This window comes from Sphaerodactylus townsendi, linkage group LG08 (genome assembly GCF_021028975.2).
Source record: "Sphaerodactylus townsendi isolate TG3544 linkage group LG08, MPM_Stown_v2.3, whole genome shotgun sequence".
NCBI lineage: Eukaryota > Metazoa > Chordata > Lepidosauria > Squamata > Sphaerodactylidae > Sphaerodactylus > Sphaerodactylus townsendi.
This window is the reverse complement of record NC_059432.1, coordinates 49856707-49874708: the sequence shown is the minus strand read 5'-3', so window position 1 is coordinate 49874708 and position 18002 is coordinate 49856707. Positions and strand designations below refer to the sequence as shown.

At 44.1% G+C, this 18002-nt stretch overlaps 1 protein-coding gene across 1 annotated transcript in view; it reads left to right on the top strand.

The window, feature by feature from the left end:
• LOC125437457 (SEC23 interacting protein) overlaps positions 1–18002 on the top strand; it is a 41507-nt gene that overhangs the window by 6740 nt on the left and 16765 nt on the right. Inside the window, exons 2-11 of the mRNA XM_048505014.1 lie at positions 718–1256; positions 3000–3201; positions 4106–4299; positions 4632–4721; positions 6859–6979; positions 7659–7748; positions 8497–8638; positions 16065–16273; positions 16804–16922; positions 17363–17530. Coding sequence (XP_048360971.1) covers positions 718–1256; positions 3000–3201; positions 4106–4299; positions 4632–4721; positions 6859–6979; positions 7659–7748; positions 8497–8638; positions 16065–16273; positions 16804–16922; positions 17363–17530 — 1874 coding nt within the window. The remainder of the gene's footprint in view (positions 1–717; positions 1257–2999; positions 3202–4105; positions 4300–4631; positions 4722–6858; positions 6980–7658; positions 7749–8496; positions 8639–16064; positions 16274–16803; positions 16923–17362; positions 17531–18002) is intronic.

Genomic DNA, 18002 nt, shown 5'->3' with positions numbered 1-18002 from the left:
TAGTGGAGGGGAGAGAGAGCAATAGAAAAGTATGGAAAGAGTGGTCAAACAGATGGGAGGGGGGCAAACAATGGAAAGGGTAGGGGAGGCTGGAAAGCCCTTTGCGGGTAGGGTGGTATATAAAACCCAATAATAAATAAATAATAAATAAAGGGGAGAGGGAAGCAGACACAGTACAAGGAAATGGATCAGCACCTGTTTTTTCCACCATGTTGAATCTTGATGGAGCTGCTGCTTGATGCTGATGTGAATAGTCTTGTACCCCATAGAAAGCATTGGTACAAAGCATGTGGTTTCATTGCCTCCAAAAACATTCTAAGGCTCAAGCTTTTGAAAACATCAAGAAAGAATTCCAAGAGCTGGAATGTGCCCATTTAGAGAATTTATTTCCACACCTTGTTGCACTGAGTACAGTTAAGAGATTCTGAGGTACTATCTGGAATCCAAGTTGGAGGTAAAAGTCTGGAATGCTTTAGATACAAACCTAATATGCAAAAAGTCCTGAATGGAATAGCTTGTTTAATAGATGTTCTTGAAGTCTGTTTTTGGAATTAATACCACAAAGATTTCAGATCCTTATTTCCAGAAGAATGTATTAGAAAGAGTTCATCTATGGATTACCTTTCTGGTTGCTAGCAGAAAAACACTAAAAATAATGAGTATCACATTCTGCATGAGTGCATCTTGTCATATTTCCTACTACTTCCTTCATTGCAGATGATGCTACGGATGTTGGTGAAGAAGACAGCTTCCTTGGCCAGACTTCTGCAACTCCTAATCCCCCATCAACTTTCAGTTATTTCTCCCAAGTTCCTAGCAGCAGTGATCCCTTTGGAAGCATTGGACAGCCACCCTTAGGAGTAACAACCTCACTGCCAAGTGGAACATCTGTTTTCTCTAAGCCCCCTGTTCCTCTCCCTCTTCAACCGGGAACACAGGATGGGCCAAACACTTTTCCAGCCCCTCTTTCCAAATCTCAGTCTTTTAATAAACCACCTACTTCACTACCTGGCATTGGTTCCTATCAGACCCCCCAGCAGACTGGACACCCTCCAGCTGGCTTCACAACTCCGCCTCATGGCACACTGCAGCAAGGCTATAACCCATATCGCCACACTGCTTTAAGCAGTAGAGCCAATCCTTATATTACTCCTCCACAGCTACAACAGACTGAAGCACCCAGCCAGAGTGTCCACCCTCCACCCTCAGTACCTCCTATGCAGATGTATTCAACACCTCCAGGGGCACTGCCACCGGTATGAAAATTGTTTATTAACTGCTCAGCCTGCATGTAAATTTTAAAGGTTCTTCACAATTCTGTAGTGAAATCATTCCCCCTATCTTCCAATACAAATTTTCAGCAATAGTTGAAAATAATAAACACTGCTCCATTCGTATTAAATTCAAAGGGCTTCTTGACATAGATGCCATAAGCTTAGCATTCAACCAATCAAATAAAAGGAAAATTATTTAAAACAGTTTTCCCAAATGTACTTCCTGCAACCTATTAACTTTTCCCCCAAAGCAAATAGCTCATTTGGCTTTCTTCTACCCCACTGGAGCAAAGGATGGATAATTCAGAAGAGCTCAGGAGGGAGCAACTATTCAGAAATTGCTTTCCCCACTGTAGAGGGATACTTGACTTGCAAACTGTGATTATACCTCATGGCATCTATTATTTATTTGTCCTTGATGCTCATGGCATGCATTCTATGGTGACATCCACTTCCAATTCTTAAAATTCCAAAAGTTCCCACAGGCTCAAGAGGACCCTGATTAGTAGTATTTTTTTTTAACAGTAAAAGAGACAGTTGCGTTAACTGCAGAATAAGATTGTAGTGTGTATTCTGTCCCAGAAGGGTTTATAGCACATCATGATAATCCACATGGAAGTCATTCCTTCCCCACAATAATTGTCTTTTCTGTTGAACTGTTATATACGATTCCTATTCAGATGTGCCTGTTGCTGCAGAATGTGACTTGTCAGAGAAATTAGGCCAGCGTGGTGAGAGCCAGAGTGGTGTAGTGGTTAAGAGTGGTGGACTCTAATCTGGAGAACCAGATTTGATTCCCCACTACTTTGAATGAGTGGTGGACTCTTATCTGGTGAATTGGATTTGTTCATGAAACCCACTGGGTGACCTTGGGCTAGTCACAGATCTCTCCAAACTCTCAGCTTCACCTACCTCACAAAGTGTCTGTTGTGTGGAGAGGAAGGGAAGGAGTTTGTAAGCAGCTTTGAGATACCTTATGGTTAAGAAAAGTGGGGTACAAATCTAAACTCCTTCACACCCTTCTTGGACAATTTACTTCAGTTGACTTTAAGAAGGCAGCGTAGGTAAATTAATTGGGAAGTGAGCTAGTGGAGACCACTGGCCTTGAGTTGTTGAGTCTAGGGAATTAAGGGGCCTTTATGTGTTCCGTTGCTATAAATGATGAATTATGAAAAGGCACTTGGATCCAAGGCACTTGGATCAAGAGTGAAACCTTTTTGTAAGTTTTAGTCATTTGGTTTTAACACATTTTGTACACCACCACCTCTTTTATGCCATTAAAGGTCTTTGTATTGTATTGTATTGTTTGAATTATGAAAAATTGGCTGTCACTTGCCCAAGAGTGTTCTTGATGTTATAGAGCAACAATACTTGATAAAGATCAACAGTCTTTGATTAGTCATTTGACCAGCTTATTGGTACAAAAATGCATTTTAAGTTTTTTGCATTCAGAATGACTTTTTGAAAATTGTATCAAATGGGGTGTTGATGTAAAACTCAGATGTGGGAGCCAGTAGTTTTCAATGTCACTGAATGTAACCAAATAGCGAGCCAGCATAGGGAGTTTAAATTTAGAATCGTTGTGTTGGATTTGATCAGGCGACAGTTCTTGATGAAATGTATAATAATAATGTTGATATTTGTTACAATTCAAAAATTATGATACAGCATATTTTTATAGTCTGGAAACAAAATAATATAAGTTTATGTTGGTTTTCTTTTCAGTTTTCATCACCTCAGTCAGCATTGTCACCACAGACATCCATGTCAACAGGTGCTTTGGTGAAGGCGCCTCCTACTTTGTTCCATAATCAGTATGAGCGAGTCCAGCCTCATTGGTTTTTCTGCAAAGAGGTGGAAAACAAGGAGGTTTGGATGCCATTCAGTGTTTTGGATTCGACAAATCTCGAGGAAGTCTACAACTCTGGTAAGATTTAAGTTGGTCTCTGCATTTTGTGTGAGTGTGATAGTCTCTCAGTTTTGGTGGTAAAAAAAATGATTATGACAATCTTCTAACCCTAGTGAGAGGGGCAGAGTCTACTTATACTTAAGAAAAGGATACACTGTCCATTCTCAATCAGAGATATTTTTTAAAATTGGGAATGTTGTGTCTGGTAGATCCTGCTTTTGGAGAACATGTTTGAACGAGAATACTATGTCCTGCATTTGCTTTGACAGCTAGTTCTTGGCATCACTCATCCGTGCATTTTCTTGTTGACAAGCTGAAAAAATTATAATTGTACAATAACTTGCTGATCAGAAGAAGCAGAAAGGACAGAGCATACATCCAGTCACAAGAGTAGCAAACATTGCCTTGTCAGTACTTGCAGATAAAATTCTAATTTAAATTCCAAAATTAATTCATAATGGAAAATACAAAGAGAAATTGAGCTCCACCTGTATCCATGTTGTGACTTCCTTTCTGGCTCTTTGTTCCATTTGGTATCTTCTTAAGATTTCTTGTTTAGCCCATTTCTCACTACTTGAAGTGGTATCCTTTGCTTTAAAATATTGGCTGCCAGTTGAAATTGGTTGGAATTCCTGTCTGTGAGCCTGCTAGTTTTTTTAATGTACTGTTTGGATTCCAACCCACTGCCAGTGAACATGCAATTTTCAGGAACCTTTCTAAACGGTCACTTTTTTCAATAGCATCTTGGATTCATCCTCAGAATTTCACTGTAAAACTTGGAGCCAGGTAAGAGTGGGGAGACAGTGAGAAGAAAAGTTTCTGAAACAAACTTTCTACTTGTTCTTAATAAACAAATAACTTATTTTGGAAGAGAGCAGTTCCTATTGCTATGGCAATAAGGCATCATTTTTGGCATTTGTAGTGCAACCTGATCCAGAAAGTGTGGTTTTAAGCACCGATGGAGGACGTTATGATGTTCACCTTTATGACCGGGTGAGGAAAGCTGTGTACTGGGAGGAAGAACAATCTGAAGTAAGACGATGTACTTGGTTTTATAAAGGAGACAATGACAGCCGATTCATTCCTTACACAGAGGATTTCAGTGAAAAGCTAGAGGTAAGTGTTCTTAAATGAACAAATTAATAAATAAATTTAACTCACTGGAGGAAAAAAAGATTAAAATGCTTAATGAAAGCTATGAAATGTTGTATGCTGAATATACAATCTTCATAATTCTGATGAAAATATGCAAGGATAGAGTGCCATGTGCTAACTACCTTTTCTGATGACCCTACTAAACCTTCTTATCTGGTATCTGAGGTTTGACTTCTGTAGAACTATTTGTTGCAGTCAGATGACAGTTAGGCCATAATAATTTTTTATATTGAATGTAACATCCAAATTCAAAAGGAAATTTGTGGTTTTACGCAGCTGGTCTTCCTTTGCAGGCAGAATACAAGAAAGCTGTCACCATGAATCAGTGGCATCGACGACTGGAATTTCCAGGTGGAGAAACTATTGTTATGCATAATCCTAAGGTAATTAGGGTTATAATGGCTTCCTTCTCATTGCAGAGTGGTATTACAGGAGTGCCTTTACAGGAGTTTAGCAGATCTTGTTTTTAAACTTCTTGTTTGAAATCTTAAATCCATCCCCCCCCCCCCCCCCCCAATTGTGCTTTAACCGTGAAACCTAATGGAAAGGTAATAATGAATAGAAATTCTGTACTAATAACTTCCCATCTTAAAAAGCTTTATTGCTTAAGTGATACCTGAATTAGTCTATTTTGCTTCCTTTTAATTTAGGGAATTAGCAGGAACAGATCTTGCATTGTGAAAGGCCGGGCTTGGATAACCAGCAGTGTTTCCCCTTAGAAATCCACACGAAACCAGAATTTTAGAGGAAGGTTTTACAGTTTTGTGAAAGGCCGGGCCAGGATCTCCAGTAGTCTTTCCCCTTAGAAATCCACACAACTCCAGAATTCAATGAGAAGTTTTTAGCTTTATTAAAGAGCCAAAAATAATAAAAATACACATGGAGGCTTTCAAGGAGCCTAAGATTTAGAGAGAGGTGACAGATAGATGGGAATAGAAGAGGGCATTGAGGGAAGAGTGAAGAAAGAAGAAGAAATACCAAGGAAGTGAAATCCAATCCATCACAATGGAACTGGAACTAAAGGCAGCTCCAGATCCAAAGGGCGAGGGACCCTCTTTTGCAAGATCTAGTTGTAGGGAAAGTTAGCCCTCTGGCAATGATCAGAGGGGCTAGTTTCCAGAAACAAAGCAAAGTTCTGTTCCCAGCAGGAACAATGCTTTGGAAAAAGGGATAATTAAGTTAAAACCTTGCAGTTCCCACCTCCTGAAGAGATTGGGGCTGCATTGATGAAATTAATGGCAGAGGCATTCCAAGTCAGGGTGAGCTTGGACTGACATAATACAGGAATTCCAGAAGGTTGAATGGTTGTCTGATAATCTGACAGAAGTTTTAAGATTAAAGTTAGGAAGAAAGAGAATCAGGTAAGCTGATTGAGTCAGGATGTGGAGCGTTTGCATGTCCTTTGTGGGATCAAGGACTGGTGTGTCTACCCAAGGCTGCACAGTTGTTATCCAGATCTGGGCTGCTGAACCTTCAAGGAAGGCATTGTTTGCTGCTATGCATTTTTGATTGGGAGATGGAAAACATGTTCAGGCAGACCTCTCTTAGTATCAAAGTCCAAAAATTCATATGGCATCCATCTTAGTTTGAACTTTCTATGATACCAAGATATGACTGGTAGAGTATTTTAGAAAAATGGCTCCCCGTCTTGCCCTAGGCCAGTGATGGCGAACCTTTTCGAGACTGAGTACCCAAATTGCAACCCAAAACCCACTTATTTATCACAAAGTGCCAACATGGCAATTTAACCTGAATGCTTAGGTTTTAGTTTAGAAAAAATGGTTGGCTCCAAGGCGTGCGGTACTCGGGAGTAAGCTTGGTGGTAGTCGGTGGCTTTGCTTTGAAGCAACTGTGCAACTCTTCCAATGGGTGAATCACGACCCTAGGAGGGTTTACTCAGAAGCAAGCCCCATTGCCAGCAACTGAGCTTGCTCCCAGGTAAAGGATTGTGCTTTAGTTCTTCGCATGAAAATCAGTGGGGTTTAACAGTGCTTAACAGGGATACTTACACTGCTTTCCCAAAACTAGGTCTTAAGTTTAATGCTAATAATCAAGCCCAGCGGCTCAGGCCAGCTTAGATGTGTTGTGGGGGGCACTCTGTTTGCACGTGCCCACAGAGAGGTCTCTGAGTTCCACCTCTGGCACCCGTGCCATAGGTTCACCACCATTGCCCTAGGCCTTCAGGCCAACATAATAGGATTTTGTTGCTGTATCAAAAATGAGAGATCTATAAAAACAATGCCTTTCATTGTATCAATTATTTTCACATTGTCATATGGATGTGAATTTCAGTGGAATGAATGTAATTTTCTGATTATGCAGCTTGAGGTTCTGAACGATAGAACAGAATTCTTCTGTGACCAGTCAATAATTCAGGATTTGAAGGGTGATTTGTGTCAGGTCATGACAATTGCCAGTTTGGCTTTGTCAAGTCATTTAGCTAATGGCTCTCAGTCAGTTCTAATCTTCGTGTGGTTTCAAATAAAAAGGCTTATAAAGGTCTGTTGAAATATTTTCCAGGTTATTGTTCAGTTCCAGCCTTCTTCTATACCAGATGAATGGGGTACCATACAAGATGGTCAAACAAGACCAAGAGTAGTAAAACGTGGGATTGATGATGATCTTGATGAAATTCCAGATGGTGAGTAGATGAGATTTTGAAGAATAGACCTTTTTTCTGATTACCTCTCTATAGTATGCTTTGTTCAGGCTAGGAAATAGAGTAGGGCTTATTCCCCATAGGAGTTCCATGGTGGAGAGTGGTAAGCTGCAATACTGCAGCCAAAGCTCTGATTATGACCTGAGTTCAATCCCAACGGAAGTCGGTTTCAGGTAGCTTGTTCACAGCTGACTCAGTTGACTGCATTTTTCCAAGGTCAGTAAAATAAATATCCAGCATTCTGGGGTAAAGTGTTGATTACTGGGAAGACAGTGACAAACTATCCCATAAACATAGTCTGCCTAGTAAATGTTGTGATGTGATGCCATCCCATGAATCAATAATACACAGGGGACTATCTTAACCTTTTTATAGTTCACATTTTCAAATTACTGTGACAGTGTCTGATCCAGATTTTTCGTGGTGTTGTTTTTGAGAAAACTTTATTTTTGATGAGGCAGGATAAGTGGAATAGCTGCCTCTTTTCAGGGATTTTATTTAGTTGGTGTTTTGCTGGAGACCTACTCAAGTGCCCGAGACAAGATATGCAGTCACATATTCTAATACTTCATGTTTCCATTGTTGTGTATGATATTAATAATTTTCTATAATGGCTCTTTTTGTAAACTTTATGGGATGCTCCCCCTACTTATTTTTATAGGTGAAATGTCTCAAGTTGACCACTTGGTGTTCATGGTGCATGGCATTGGCCCTGTTTGCGACCTTCGATTTAGAAGCATTGTTGAATGTGGTAAGTTTTTTATACAGATAAATTAATATTATTATATATGGTTGGTCTATTGATAATCCTTACTGCTACTATCCAGATTTTTTCTTTTCATTGCTTTTGTATTGCTCAATGAGAGAAATACTGCCAGTGGCATCGATATTGAGGTATTATGCGTCTTGTAGCGTATTAATGTTATCAAGCCAACAGAGACAAACTACACGGTATGTAATTACTAGCAGAGGCCATTCTACGTGGCAATGTGTGTCACATCAAAAAAGGGCTCCTTTTAAAATTTGAATAAAAATCCATGTGAATTGAAGAGGAAAGGATTAGATGAATTTGCTAAGGGAGACAGAAATAAAACCTGTGCTTGATTTAAAAACTGTCAGTAAAAAGGGGGTCAGTAATGATTAGTATAATGGATGAATTTGTGCAGTTGCTGAAATGACTTTGTGCGTAGAAATCATTACTTGTCTTAATAGACAGAAGAAAAAGCAGAATTATGATTTTAAGTACACTGTTTCTTAGTTATGGCTTTCATTGTTGGAGATAGGTCTCACTCCAGAACACTGTGGAATTTTAAAATTCCAATATGACGGTATCGTGAACAATTAGCTTTTAGTTCTCTTGTTCATGATTTAAAGTCATGATTTAGTGTATTGGCTAGATCAATATGAAGTAATCCTAGAAAAGATGTTCAGTGGATTGTGGATTTTAAACTGTTGCAATAACATTAGCTTATGCTAATTTATGTGGTTTTCTTTTAAAGTTGATGATTTTCGGACAGTGTCCCTAAAGCTGTTGCAGACACATTTTAGGAAGTCATTAGAAGACCATAAAGTGAACCGGGTTGAGTTCTTGCCAGTCCATTGGCATAGTGCTTTGCATGGGGATGCAACAGGGGTGGACAGGTAAGCCTTATAAATATGACTACTATACCAAAATACCATTCTTGAGCAAAGCAATGTATTTAGTAGAGTTAATTTGTTAGTCAATGTCTGATCATCATCATTAAGTAAATGTTCTGTAATGCCAGGAGAATATGGGCTTATTTTAAAATTGAGAAATATTTTTCTGGTTAACTGGATTTGTTTCCCTGCTTCTACACATGAAACCTACAGGGTGACCTAGAGCTAGTCACAGTTCTTTCCAAACTCTCCCAGCCCCACCTACCTCACAAGGTGTCTGTTGTGGGGAGAAGAAGAGAAGGAATTTGTAAGCTACTTACAGGAGAGAAAGGTGAGGTAGAAATCCAGAAATCTTATCTCCTTCTCTTCATTAAAATAAAACAAGGTATTTAACTTAAGAGCCCTGGTGAATCAGACCAAGGGCCCATCTAGTTCTAAGAGTGGTTAACCAGATGACTTTGGTGAACCTCAAAGCAGGTTAATTGACCATCAGTTCATCATGGTCGTTGGTAGACCTTTTGTCTATGAATTTGCCTTGTATTTATTTTCAACCATCTAAGCCAGTTACCAAGTTTGCATCTTCTGACAATGAATTTCATGTCTTAATCATATGTTGTATGAAGGAATACTGCCTTTAACTTTCTTAAACTTTTGACCCAAGTTCTAATTGTATAGGAGAATGACGGGGAAAATCTTTCTTTACACTATGGATAATTTGATAATCCTGCTTAACTCTGGCTGATTCTGTTCAAAATAAATAAAGTTATGGCCTTGAGAGCTGTTGCAGTACAGCTAATGTAGTAGTATAATTGTCTTTTAGAGTCACTGCTGGTTTGTATTGCTTCTGTACTTGTTAGGTATATTCTGGTCATGGCTTTTTATCTGTGAAGTGATTCTAGTCTGACATTAATTGCTGCATCAGAGGGCCTACTTCATCCTGACTATAACATGTGGTGCAAATTGCTCTGTAATCTTTAATCCAGTTTTGCAGATGTGATGGACAGGAGGTTGTCCTGCCCCTAAAAAGTAAAACAGCTAGCCAGCTGATTTTCCACCTGAGCCTATGGGAGTGCTGATATAGAATCTAGTCACCTTTCAAAAGAAAGAGGTTGGCATGTTGGATGGGTATAAAGGAGGATAAATATTGCCATAGGCATGGGTTGTCGTAACTTTTCAAATCTTAACTGGTGATGTGGACTGTAAAAATGTCCTTCACAAACCCTGTTCACTGACTGAATCGTTCAGTTTAACATTGCTTATGAAAGTTTAACATTGCTTGTAGTCGAATGCGTGGTCAGCGTGAAACTGAGGCGAGGCGGAAGATAACATCTGGTGGAGATACGCCAACAGCCCGGGGGGAACCAGGAGGTCCGATGATCCTAGCGAATCTCCAGGCGTGCTGGTTCCTGGCACCTTTGTATTGTTATTCTATGGTGTAGGAGGGAGGACCCGGGGGGGAGTTCGGGGCCCGGAGGCTGAGGAGAGTCGAGGAGATCATCATGTGATGCATGATCTCCACCTGGCCTACGTCTTGAGGAGAGGAATGTAAAGCGTCTGAGCCCCTGAAATCCCTCACCTGGGGGGCAGGACCATTTGTCCCTAGCCCGGTGACTGAAACGGACAGTTCATGACCCGTGACTCACTTAGGGGATGAGGTGGGGGAGTGTGATGCGACCAGAAGGCAAATGAGTCCGTTAGGCGTTCCAACGTTCTACCGCGGTGCTGCTGGAGTCAGCAGTGCATTACTACATCTCCTCCTTTTTTACATTTTAGAAGGGGACGAGAAATGCTAGGGGGGGGTGATTTAAAGGGGCGCTTGTCTCCTCCGCCCGTCTGGTCAAGCTGACCCGGTACTTGTGTAACATTAGAACTTGGTTCGCGGGGTAAGGAAGTTCGAGACGCGTTACAGGCAATATTAGACACACACACTGAGCAGCAAGATCGATAGCGAGGCACCACAGATTAAACCAATGCAAGAGCTGCACAATAGCACTCAACCATCACTCCCGGCAGCCAGCTCCAGAGGGGCTGACCACCAATGAGGCAAACATCATATGTCAGATTTGATACAACTTCTTGCAGCTCACGTGCACAAAAGCAGATCCAATTGGGAATTATCCAGAAAGATTAAAACAACACATATTATGTACATTCTCACAACCTTGGTGATGTAATAGCAATAAGTATCCAATAAGCTACGATTGTCTAGGGCCGCTTAGCCGAAAGTTCCTGTTGCTTTCGGAGGCCAGGCATCGAGCATGGAGGCAATGGGGATAAGTTGATGGACTTCGAGGGCACAGGCCAGCCCGACCCAATAGTCTTAGCATTGTAGAAGCGAGTCGGGGACTCCCACTAGGAAGTTAGAGGGAGGCGAACTCCGCTTGGCGGAGGCGACCCGTGCATCCCGACAGGAGGGTCGAGAGGCAGAATGCCGGAGGCGGCTGGCGTCCGGGCTCGGGGTGGAGCCTGCAGAGGTAGAGGGCGATGGTGAAGGCGACTGAAAGGGGCAACAAGAAGTTCCGGCAGAGGAGAGTCAGTGGGAATGTAGTTAAAGCGTTCTCTGCCGCGGAGTCCAGAACCAGCCCCTGAGAGCAAGGATGTTTCGAGCCTTGAGAGGAATGTCCTCCATGTGTTAATGCAGTTCAATTGGCGAGCGATGGAATGGGCCGAATTACGGTTCCCGTTTAGCTGCGCCCGGTGATCGCGAAGCGCAGGTATTTGAATCGTGGTTAGCGACAGTGATCTTGGTGACAAGGGAGAAGCGCCAGCCGGGGTTTGGGCGGCGGGTCCCCAGTGGTAGCTCATAGCCAAGATACCCTGATGGATGAGAGGCATTCATGAAGGGAGAAAGCTTAGCCCAGGCTCAGCTAGGAAGTCTCAGGCTTTGAGCCAGGAGCAGGCAGGAGCTTAGCAGGCTCGGGACTCTAGAGTACTGGCCTGGAGCAGAAAGGTGAAGGCGTTCAGCAGCGGCATGGCAAACTGCTCCCCAGATGTTGGTCTGGTGGCTTCGTCAGGGGTGACGATCGCCATGGAAGCGGGAGCCAGGAAGGCAGGCAAGGATGGTGGCAGCTGAGTTGGCGGTGATGATACGCCAAGAGGCTGACACAGAGGGTTCTCGGCGTGTCTCGGGTGAATCTTGCTGGCATGGCAGCTCTAGGAAGACTTGGCTGGTGGTAGCCTTAGCGTCTCCCAGGTCGTGGGTCTTTGGGCGTTGGCGTGGCGTTCCTGTTGAGACAGCTGGGGGCGGGATCGCTTTAGAAGATGTGTTCCACATCTCCGGGATAGGGTTGGTTTCCTCCTGGCGCCATTCCATGGGCTGGCCTGTCATGGCTGATCGAGTCCCACAGGAGGACCTGTACCCAGGAAGAAGGACTGGGAACACACCCCTTTCCCCAGCAGGTTATGGGAGGCTGAGGTCCTCGCCAGGCTCAGTTCTAGGATGGCGGGGAGATCAGGATCGGGTTTTGTTACACGAGTTGGGGTTTGAGAGTTTAATAGAAAGAGGCTTGTTTTGCAGCCTGTGAAGGTTGCTTTTAATGCAATCCTGCACTGAGGGGCCGCATACTCCTCTTTCTTTAATTGTTTGACAGGGAGGAGGGGCAGGAGGTGGCGACCCACAGGTAGGAAGTGGCTTCAGAAGCGTCATCAGGGTGCGTCAAGGCTGAGGTCCGAACCACCGAGGGAGGGACAGGCGGGTCACTGGAAGTTGTGGGTATGCATGCTTAATCCAGCAACACAAAAGGGGCTTTTGGAGCGCCTTTTGGGGGGGATGGGTGCATCCTGGAGGAAAGTGATGCAATCAGGGGATGGAAGGTGCATCTGGAGAATATTGATGCAATCAGGCGATTAGAGACGAATTCTCGCACACAAAACAAAAAAAAGGGGTTTTTTCTTTTGCAAGGGAGTTGCACTTACGTGACGCTTGGTAGTTAACTTGGGAAGCTGGATAGTGCTAAAATTTTTGTGATCAAATTATCTTGGGGAATTGCGCCTGCAGAACCGCTCCTTAAAGGCGGTTCATTGACTAAGCGCCCTTAACGCTGCGTGGTATTGATAAAGTTGCCAGAAGCAGGGCATATAACTTAAACAGATTTGGGTATTAGGGGGGTATAATGGTAGCTTAGCCCCTTTTTAACCTGGGGAGCCTGTCCTGGCAGTGTTAGCGGTATCGGGGCGGGCCCAGATTTGGGTACTACTATCCAGGGAGGAGGCCAGTCAGCCGAGGTGGCCCTCCGCCTCTACTAGTCGAAAAACAGAAGGAGAAGAGGAGGGGAGGAAACAGTTTCGCTTCACGGAAGTTAGAAAGTAATTTTCGAGGAAGAACTTGCGATTAGGATCAATGATCTGTGGCGGCTTTTACCCATCCCAGACCAAAGAAGTCGTTTTGACCTGACTCTTGAGGAATCCCCTTCCCCAGAGATTGACATGGATGTCTAAAAGCGATGGGAAGCGGACTGTGGCTGCCGCTCGAGTCCTGAGCTGTTGACCGTGTGGCGGATGCTCGATCTCGCGGTTTGTCTCCCCACCCCCAGATGTCGCGGGCAAACACCGATGCGGCCGCACAATGGTGGGCCACTTTCGGCTGCTCTGGTAGCCGGGTAACATCCAGCGCCCGGTGTCCACCAGGCCCTTGAACATACATCCTTCTATGGCGAGAGCTCCAGGTAGCATGGGCGGGAGCTCCCGATAGAAAGCGTCTCCACATTCGCGACGGTGGTGTAGAGCTGCGCCATGTTGGCTACTGGGGCTTGTAGCCTTTATTGGAGTACGACGAAGACGGGCAGCATGGGGCAAGAAGAATCAACTGAGTGCAGCTGGCTCCGGCGGTATCAACTCACACCAATGGGATTTTGTCCAGACTTGGAGATGGATGGGTCCGCTTGAGTTAGCGTGGAGTGGTGATCACTCCGGGGCGATGAACAGAATCCCACCTGTTCAGCGGCAGAGGCAGCATGGCAGCACTAGCCCAATAGTCCCGGTAGGGATGGGCTGTCATACTGGGTTGGGGCGACAAGAACCTGCGTGGGGAACTTAAAGGAGATGGGCTGGAGTGCATGCGGCGAGATGCCCGCGAGGGGGGTGGTTTTGGCAGGGGAGCCTTGGTGTTTGGGTCTGCTCTGGCTTCTCCTCCTTGGTCCTGGGCTGGGGAGGCGCCGGTGCGGAGTTTCCGGCGGGCAGTGCGTTTCTCCAGTGGAAGCAACTTTCTGGCATCGTGGGCACGGGTTTACGGTGGCCTTCTCTGCACTCCTGGGGAGGACCCTCCTCCCATCGGGGGTTATAGGCCCCACCCGGGCACCGCCTACACTCCCTTAGGAAGTGTCGGGTCTGCCGCAGATTAAAGCAGTCATCCCTGAGGCTGCCTCCCGCTGATGGAGAAGTGCACTGCGGCCCGAGGAAGGCTAACTTGGTGAAGCGGAGGATCCGATGTCCTGGCAAGCCTTAAGCATGTCGGCCAGTTCAGGATCTTTACTTGAGCCGTGATTGCTCTCGCGGCACTCCGTGGAGCGTTCTCTTTAGCGAGCGCATGAGGAGCTTTCGTTTGGAGCTCTTAAGCTATCTACCTGCCATACTTGGCGCTTCCTGGGAGGCCTGTTCACAAGCTTCGGCATACCGAGCTCTTGGGGTTTTGCGGATGGTGGAGAAACTCTGGGTTAGCTGGCGGCATTGGGGACTTTGATAAATGCCTTATAAGAAAGCACTCAGAAGGCGACCGTAAGGGTGGCCTCAGGCAGGACAATCTGATGCGTTAAGGGTTGCGGCGAAAGGCTTATCGAAACCGTAAAGCTGAAGCGGCTGTAATGTAGAGCGCCCGCTGACTTGGGCCTCCTAACTGATGCATTGCTGGCGGAACTTCGCTTTCCCAGATCACAAATTGTTGCAGGAGCTCAGGAGCATCACGAAAGAGTGGTTTTCCAGTCGTCGGAACCATTAGGTGATTCCTTCGCGATTGCCTCCAGCATGCCTCTCCGCGTAGGGGCTAGTGATTCCCTACGTCTACGCGCCAAACGCTTTCGCGAGCTCAGTGAGGATGTTTATAAGCTTAAAGTGATTGCACTTTCGACAACCACGCCGAACAATAGCGCCACCCTCTCCCTCGGTATCTGTGAAATGGGCGCGGGCACAATGTCACGAGAATCTCGGCATGCCGTCTTCCGTCAGGGTTTTCTTTCTTTTGCAGATGTCGTTAAAGCTATCGTTCTCTGCGAGTTTTTTGAAACCAGCGCCATTACGCATTATGGCTGGCCGGATGTCACAGTGAAAGCCCGAGAGAAAATGAAGAAGCGGAGCAAGGAGGCGGCCTGAAGGCTGTGAGGAGAAGTTTGAAAATAGGCGGAGGCGGGGAGCAAAGGGGCAGTAGGAGGACGAAGCGTCCAATTTAGTGGATAGAGAAAATTCCGAGGAGGTTGAAGTTGAAGGTGAAGAAGATCGAAGGAGGGCTGACCTACAGCTGCAAAGGGAGCCATAGGTCTACTGAGCTGATGGCGACATAGCTGTGTCTCCCGCGATCCAGTAGCAGTGACATCAATTGCTTGAAGGCTCTGTATGCGAAGAGTCGCCCGATGTTTTCCAATCCTTTCAAGATTCAATGTCCCCCCTCTGGGTACCATGGACATTGAGCTTCAATCCTCCTCAACCAATTTCGCAGCTCCAACTTCTATAACGGGGACCCTGCGCATTTAAGCTAGCATGCTTTCAGTTCGATCCAGCGTTGATGCTTGTCATAAGCCCTGCTTTTGCAATCTCCCATACTCACACCCCGGTGTTCCGATCGGACGAGAGTGTCGACTAGGGCCAGCGTGTCTCTGAATCACGCCCGATCCAGAGGACAGAAGCGATACAGCAGTGGTCCCAGGATAAAGCGATCCAAAGCGGACTTCGGTGTCGAAGCCCTTTCCCAGGCGGCGTGTGAGCAGGGTGGAGGTTGAGATTTCCGGGTTTCGGCACCAGCTTGTAGTCGAGCCGCGTGGTCAGCGTAGAAGCGAGGCCAGAGGCAGCGGAAGATAACATCTGGTGGAAGTCGCCAGCAGGCAGGAACCCGGAGGTCCGTGTTCATAGCGAATCTCCCGCGTGCTGGTTCCTGGGCACCTTTTATTGTTATTCTATAGGAAAGTGTAGGAGGAGGGAGGACGGGGAGTTCGGGAAGGCGGGGCGGGGGAGGAGTGGGGGAGAGATCATCATGTGATGCATGATCTCACCTGGCTACGTCTTGAGGAGAGTATGGCGTCTGAGCCTAATCACCACCTGAGGCAGGACCATTGTCCCTCTGAACAGTTCGCTTGACTCATAGGGGGATGAGGAGTGGGGGTGCGGTGCGACCAGAAGGCCGTAGGTCCGTTGGCGTTCCAACGTTCTACCACGGTGCTGCTGGGTCAGCAGTGCATTACTACAATTGCTTATGAAAACAGCTAATTATTTATTTGAATTCCAGGAATATTAAAAAAATAACTTTACCAACCATTGGACGTCTTCGTCACTTCACCAACGAGACTCTGCTTGATATATTGTTCTACAATAGTCCAATCTACTGTCAAACGATTGTGGATAAAGTAGGATTGGAAATGAACCGTCTGTATGCACTTTTCATGAGCAGAAATCCTGATTTTAAAGGAGGAGTGTCTGTATCTGGTCACAGTTTAGGTAATCTAATAAAATGTGATAAATTTAGGTTTGAAGAATAAAATACTAATTCTGCATTAGAAATAAAGGTTTTCATTGTGCACTACTTGATACAATTGTCGTAAATTGCTTCTGTCTCTCTATGAGTTCCTTTGGCAACATAGTCATTTAGGATGTGGTCAGTTAACCTTCCCTTTACCAGACAAAACTGAAATGTATCTGTTTGCATCAGAACACAGATCCATATCAATGAATGTATACATTGTCTTACTACTGTAGATAATTTTTGAACATCTGTTTTCTTTTTTAAAAAAAGAGATATTTACAGATCAGGTGCAGATCAGGTGATGGTCATCACTTTTCTTTTCAAATTTAGATTAATACAAAGTGGAAAAATGTGTTGTATTTTGTGTCATATAACTGTGTTATAAATTGTGTTACACTTGGATTAGACTTTTCTGTTGAAACAAAACTGCCACTTGAGTTCCCTGCTTCTGCTTTCCGCAGAGAATTGGAAGGTAATGCTATGACACCTTGTTTTGGCTCCCCAGGTTCCTTAATTTTATTTGACATATTATCCAACCAAAAAGATTGGACTTCCACGGTTAATTCTGTGACGCCTGCTACTGCCAATGGTGTTGTGAAGGACATTGCTGAATGTGACCAGCAGGTATTTGTAGTAAGAAGTAATTGTCCTTGAATTTTTTACAGTTATAACAAATGGTTAAATACTTCTTAAAAGTAAAAATAATTATCTTACTAGAAATGTACAGTCGGTTACATGCATTGTCTATGAGATGAAAATCTATGCAGCTGTTTTATACTGACCATTGGTCCATCTACTAAAAACAGTCTGCTGTTCCCTTAATCTTGAAATCTAGATTGAACATGGGAGCTTCTAACTGCAAAGCATGTGTTCTGCCATTAAACTGTGGCTTCTACTCTCGAGTTTAATTTCATTCCTTTGCACTGCAGCATTTGACTTTTTAGCTACCCTGAAGATAAGGTGACTTACACTTGGATCTTGTTAAATATACCAAGATAAGTGTAAATAAACTCCTAGCAGCGCATTTGATCATGTTCTAATTCTAAATTCTTTCTCTTTTCAAGATGACAGTGGATGCTAATTCTGCCAGTTCACTGCATGCTCTTTCCGATGAACATTCAGACCATGATGTAGAGGAGTATATTCCAACCTTACAAGAAACCTTGGAAACATTGAGCTTGTCTGAGTATATCAGCACATTTGAAAATGAGAAGATTGATATGGAATCCCTGGTATATCAATTAATTACAATTAATACTGTAAGCCAGCAAGATAATGGTGAATGCTAATTAATACTGAGCATTCGAGATTATTTACCAGAGACGGAAATAATGCTTTGAGAGTAAAAACGTCATACGTGATAGTAAGAATATATTTTGACACGATCTTTACTGAGAATTGCCTGAGATTATATTTGTTCACTGGGATATGTACAGCGTGACATCCTGCACTGAGATCATGTTTAGAAATTTTCTAGTGTGTTTTTTGGCATAAAACTCGAAACAGTTTACAATATTTTTTGGAAAAATACTGTAACATTAACAATACAATCAAATGAGACTTGCAGTCTGAATTAAATGCATAGATAAAAATAGGAGGACAACAGAAAATAAGCATGAAAGAACAGGATGGACCTTGCCTAACACAATAAATGTTAAGAGTGACGGTGCCACAGGGATATCTTGTGTTAGCAGAAGGCACCTT